Raw genomic sequence first — 6,091 nt, 5'->3', positions numbered from 1 at the left:
CATGTATCAATCATCAATCAAATAAAAACAATAGTTCCTATCACTTCTTAAATACTTTTCTTTTAATGGATATCTATGAATTTTAGCATTTGTCTGCCCCAAAAGATAAACTAATAATCATGTTCGCGCATGGATCCTGAAGCACAGGAAACCCAATGCGTAGGCAAAATAGAAAAGCGAATATTAAAGCTCATTTAGGGCAGATGTGATGGTTGTGCGGGCAGGGAGGATGATGGCTGAGTTGGAGAAGCCTTGTCTCTTCTCAGTTCCCTGACGACAACAGCAAGTGCCTCCGGATTGACACCCAGGTCACACAGTGCAATTAAAACAGAAAGAGTGTGACGGTCCAGGCCCGTGTCAAGAATGTTTGACATATGGAATGCCAGGTCTAACGATTCCCGAGCAGTTCGTGCTTCTTCTGGGTCCATACTTCTAACCTAACATTTTTTATTTGACCACAATCAAATTATTCACCAATTTCATAAAATTAAGATCTATAAATCTACAGCCTGTTTTATTACTCCTGAAAAGTCATCTAATCAGATTGATGAGTTGTTAACAGAAGTGCTAATCAAAGAGACCCAAATCTTGAGTAGTTGGTCTATTAAGGGGTGTTTGGATTGCTTAATAATCATTTTAAAAAAAAACTTTTTCACCAATCGATGCAAACTCATCCACATATTTATTTTGCATATTATAAAAACACTTTTAAAACTATAATTTAGGGGCTGTTTGGATTACTCAATAATCATTGTGTGGATATCTGGTCCGGCCAACCACCGGCGTGAGAAGGAGAAAAGCCAAGGACGATGATAATGGTGAGCCAAATATTTATAAATTTAGTTAAGGGAGAATGTTTAAAGGGCCAAAACAGATCGCCGCAGTCCCTGTTGTTGCCGGCTGATAGTGTTTCAGAGAGGAATCTGGGGGAGGGTCGACATAGAAATGTGGGAAGTGGGAATCTGATGGATGAATTACAAAAGATGCTTCAGCGACCATAGACCAAGAGGCGAAGTCCGAAATGTTGAAGTAGCCGGCAGAAATTGAGCCACTGAGTGAGAATGGGCTAGCCCAATTAGTTTCAACGCATGTGATCTCACCCCATTCAGGACCGTCCAAAACAGTTGGTAAAAAAGGACCCTGAGAGAGTGGACGTAAAAGACAGCGTGTGTTTGGGACGCCACTGAATTAAGAAATGACAATCAGAATCTGATGTTGCATTGCAACCAAAAAAAAAAACACACACACACACACAAAAGGCGTTGGTGCTGGTTTTCTCGGGGAAGCGTGTGTTGTAGATGATTCCAACAGAAACGAATAAAATTATTTCAGATGATGTGCTAATCATTTATATAAGCCCATTTAAAATTTTAAAGCGCTCCAATAATTACGCCTAATATTTTGTTAAGCACTGAAGATAAATTTAATCTGCGAGTATGGCATTAGATTTTTTTTCCATTTGTATTAAATATTTAACATGTAAAATTAAAATATAATAATCATTCATCTATAATCTATCCGACAAAGATAAAATAATACGTACGCTTATCTTGTATTCTGTAAATCATGGTTGAAAAATTACTCATAAGTTTTTTCAAATGGGCCATCAATGTCATGAGCTAAATGTGCAAAAACTGGGCCATGGTCAACTTGAAAATGTCAATTTTTAAAAAGCCGTCCCCCCCCCCCCGGGAGATTTGCGTTAAAGGAGGTAAAATAGCAATATGCGAAATTCTTATCAAGCCATTTTTGAAAAGAGAATTAACATGATAAATAGTTTCATTGTAAGTCACAAGGTTACGTATGAAATCGTGACACGTTGAATGTAATGGTAATGATTAATGAGTATGTTAAAAAATACACATATCGATCCGATTTCTTGCAACAAGGACAGGGCACATATGCATTCTGTTTTAAACCATAGAGGTTGCAAAGGAAATTGTGAAATTAAAATGATTGATCTGTGGTGATTAGAAAGCGAATGAGTCAATCTTTTACGTTAAAAATCGAATTATTTGTTGTTTTATATTTGAAGTTTCGTCCTAATAAACTTGCAAAATTCTCTATCACGCCAACTTAAGAACTGCAAAAATCACACCGCATAGGTTGATCATGCTCCGAATATCAGCACACATGGGCACTTCCAGATGCATAGATTTTAATCTGACTTCGTATTTGACATGCTCATCATCGGAATCAATTCATAAAACTTTGATTTCCGTTTCAAAGAAACATATTTAAATAAAAATATGATGAAAACCGCGGGCTTGTCTTTTATCTAACTATCCAATTGTTTCCCAAAGTCAACAAGTTAAACCTCCATTTAGTGGTCTGATTAAACTCTAGTACCGCGTCTGGAGGTCAGAGTAATTAAGCTTATCTTGCATATCTAACTGTTTCCCAGAGTCAAAGGACTTCCGTTTATTGATTTCATTCTATGAAAAAAAAATTAAGATACAAGCGCCTATAATTTTACTTCATTTATAATTAGGTTTTTCCGGTTTTTTTCCTTTTGATTGAATTTTTATAGTTTCTCCGATTATAAGTGTGTATTACTTATAATTTGTTAATTTATAAGACAAAACAAGTTAGCAGATAATGCATGTGTAGCTCTTATTGAGAATGCAAATAGATTATTTTGTCAGATAAATCTAAATAAAATTAAAATTAACCATGTTTCAAACTATATATAGATGTTTGCAACAGTTATATATAAGTATAATAAGTTTTTATTTTTATGTTGATGATAAATAAATTTATTCCATCGTTTTATTTTTTTAAATCTTTTCTTGTATTTTATTTTTATGACAATTTATGTATTATTCACATTATCATATTATGAACATACAGCCTATCACTATTGACTGAAAAGGGGAAAAAAATACAATAATCTATTTAATTAAAAATAAAGTTAAACTAGTGTATCAAAAAACAAAAATAAAGTCAAACTAATAAAGTGTGACCAACTAATTTTTCCCGGTGCAAGGTTAGCCGTTGAATAGGTAGTTGGTCTGGTATATGGTAGTAGGAGCTGAGGCAGTAAACGTCGTTGGACAACAGCATAAGCGATAATGTCTAGTCCACACAACAATTCCTCAGAGATCGCTCTTACCCTGAATCAGAATGGAGATCCTTCGCCACCCTTTGACGACGCAGCCACTGATGAAGCGGTCGCGGTTCAACCCCACCAGCAGGGCCGAACGAAACAAATGGAAAAATATCTCAGATACGATGAAGGGAGAGATAAACCCGGCCATGTCCGGACTGCACTACTCACTGTGGCGGTTCTCATGGCGACGGCCACTTATCAGGCGGGGCTGAGTCCTATAGTTATGTTACTTTTGTATGCTTCATGTTTGGGAACACACTGGGCTTTTATTTCTCTCTTTACATCATCGACTTCCTCACTCGTGGCTTTCCTCTCCGATTGGAGCTCACCTTCGCCACCTTCGGAATGATACTCACTTACTGCACCTCCATGGCCGCCGTCGCACCCAGCAGATCTCTGAGCTACGCTTTTAATGCCTTCTCCTTTGTTCTTCCCATCTCCCTACCTTTCATACTTCCATTTTTGAGAGACTCAAAGTTTGCTCGCAAAATTACAAACACCATGAAAGGCTTATGCGCCACCCGTCAACCGTCCATGTAATATATGATCATCCACATCCAGCACAATAGGTCCGACCAATTTAGGCCGTGATTCATCAGTGTTTCGTCAAGGTGTTGCCTGAGGCTACCTCCTGGTCTCAGAGTGCAAAAAGAATATAGAGCCCAAGCGACAGGCCCAGATGATGTTAGGGACGCCTCAGTTGTATATGGGGCTTGCTTCTGTCTCTCTGTCTCTCTCTCTCGCGTATGTGCTTATGCCCTGTCTATTATTTCTGTTTTAATAGATTGTATCTCTCCTGCGGTTTTGAATTGTTTCTGTCAAAAAAGAAAGAAAGAAGAGTACAGAGCCTTGTATAACTAACTAACGATTGTTAAGCTGTTCTTTTGGGATTATTAACATATAATTTCGAAAATTGTTTTTTTTAATATATTTTGCTTTAATTTGACTAATTGCCATGCACTGTTTTCAATTTGTCATCACTCATCAAAGTCTATCTAGTGAGGAGGAACACAATGGCTTCTAAAATAAATGTAGAATCTGCATTATTATCATAGGCATTTTTTGCTAAAAGATCTGCAAATTTCAATGCCTCTGTTAGATTACATGCGTTAGGAGTTCCACTTCTCAGAGACGTAATAACGGCGATCGCATGTCGCACACCATCTCTGTTTATGGGATTCATTGCTTCAAAGGAAATCAGGATATATGCCGAAATTTCTTAAATGATAAGCGTTCTCTGCAGAATTTTTAAGAACCGGGTAAATGACTAAGAGCTCAACTTCGGTGCGTGCACGAAGTAAAGGCCAGGCTTTTGCTTAAAACCCAGGACCTAGCCACCATTTGAGTCCCTTTATAAAATGTCACCATAACATTTTTGAAAAAAAAGTACAACAAAATCACACCGCATAGAAGTTTGGTCTTGCGGCCCTATCCAATTGTTTGGTAAAAATTTGACCCTGTAATTTAAAAGAAATATTCATATAATCAAAATATGATGGACAGTTAAGCTTATTTTTCATCTAATGGTTTCCTAAAGTCAAAAGGACTTGCACTTTGTTAGTTTTATTTAAACTCGGTGATGAATAATGGGGGAAGGCAGGAGCTATCCCCAACAAACAGCATCCACACGTATCAGGCAAATTAATGTCTGTTTCAGAAAACCAATCCTCAAGAGATGGCTCATACTCTAAATCAGAATCCACATTCTCACGCAGCAACTGGACAGCCAGATGGTGAAGCGCATCGTTGCAGAGCCACCCCAGAAGTGCCGAATGAAACAAATGGAAGAGTGTTTCAGATACCAGAAAGAGTAATGTACGGACTGCTCTTGCTTCTTGTTTGTTGTTTTCATGATCGGATCTGATCTGGGAGACTAAAAGTAAGTTTGCTCGAAAAAATCACAGACTGTGAAAGGGTTGTGATGTGGTACTGTAACCGTAATATATGATCATCCTTATGTAGCAGACCAGCACTGCGTCCAACAATAGAATGTGAAACCGACAAACTGTCCCAAACACATTACATATTATGTGATTCATCGGGTTTCACTCTTTAATTTCTTAATGCATCTCTCTAATTGCTTTTCCAGTTTTGGTTCCTTTCTGGTTAGGATCGCGCCTTGCTTCATGCCCTCATGCTTTGCAAAACACCTTTTCTTTTCCCTATATATATATATCTATATCTTTTTTCCTCCCTTCTCATTTTACTTCTTTCGCCCCATTAATATTCGCATTTTGTGCATTTTGATGTACAAGGTATCCGTGGACCGACCATCATGCAGTGTGTGTCTTCTTTTGGATCTGCTAATATGGGATATTTGGATTATTTGGATCTTATCTGCAATAATGCCATCGCCCTCCCTCTTCTTTTGGTTTATGCATCGTGAAAGTGGAGACAGTAATAGTCAGATAATTGGGACGGTGAATGATCATGTTTTTTTTTTTTTGGGTGGGGACCTGCAATATGGCTGTCCACATCTTCCGAAAATGGCGCAAATTAAGAGAGTGCCCCAAAAACTCATAATCAGAATCTGACGTTGCCGTGACGTAGTCAATGGTTCTGGTTTTATTGGACAAAAATATCTTACAGTATATCACGAGCTGGAATTCTCACTCAACGGCTAGTTAAGGCGAAACATGTACCAGATTTTAAAATCTATTCAGTGAAGACGGATGAGTGTGATTTGCAAGAGAAAGGAAAGTATTTGAACACGTAAAACCCGAGAGAGGTCCTTTGTGTTGTTTCTGGCATCTCTTGGCGTCAGCCAAACCACTCTCCCTAATCTAATCAACCCCGTTAATTATTTTGTTTATTTATTCTGATTATAATACTGCACCACCATCGTCCAATGATTATCAATTATTTTAAAGGGTTCACAGTTGTGGCTTCACCGGCTTGGCAAGGTCCCATGAGCCTTCACATAGACTTCCTCCATGGACCTTTAATTTGGTCCCTGCGCTGCCACGACAAAAATCAATTTAT

General features: G+C 37.9%; 1 protein-coding gene across 1 annotated transcript; it reads right to left on the bottom strand.

Annotated features, from left to right (window-relative positions):
- Positions 1-194: 194 nt before the first annotated feature.
- Positions 195-428, bottom strand: LOC114724516 (mitotic-spindle organizing protein 1B-like). Its single transcript, XM_028910865.1, has one exon. The coding sequence runs from the start codon at positions 426-428 to the stop codon at positions 195-197; it is 234 nt and encodes a 77-aa protein (XP_028766698.1).
- Between the last annotated feature and the right edge of the window lie 5,663 nt (positions 429-6,091).

The sequence above is a fragment of the Neltuma alba genome, unplaced genomic scaffold, assembly GCF_004799145.2.
Source record: "Neltuma alba isolate B1F8T4 unplaced genomic scaffold, ASM479914v2 tig00012192_pilon, whole genome shotgun sequence".
In the NCBI taxonomy this organism is placed as follows: Eukaryota; Viridiplantae; Streptophyta; class Magnoliopsida; order Fabales; family Fabaceae; genus Neltuma; species Neltuma alba.
The sequence above is the reverse complement of the archived record's forward strand: the minus strand, read 5'-3'. Positions and strand labels throughout refer to the sequence as shown.

What these genes read in the sequence shown, in the direction of transcription:
- LOC114724516 (XM_028910865.1), bottom strand. Translation starts at nt 428, where the DNA reads ATGGACCCAGAAGAAGCACGAACTGCTCGGGAATCGTTAGACCTGGCA.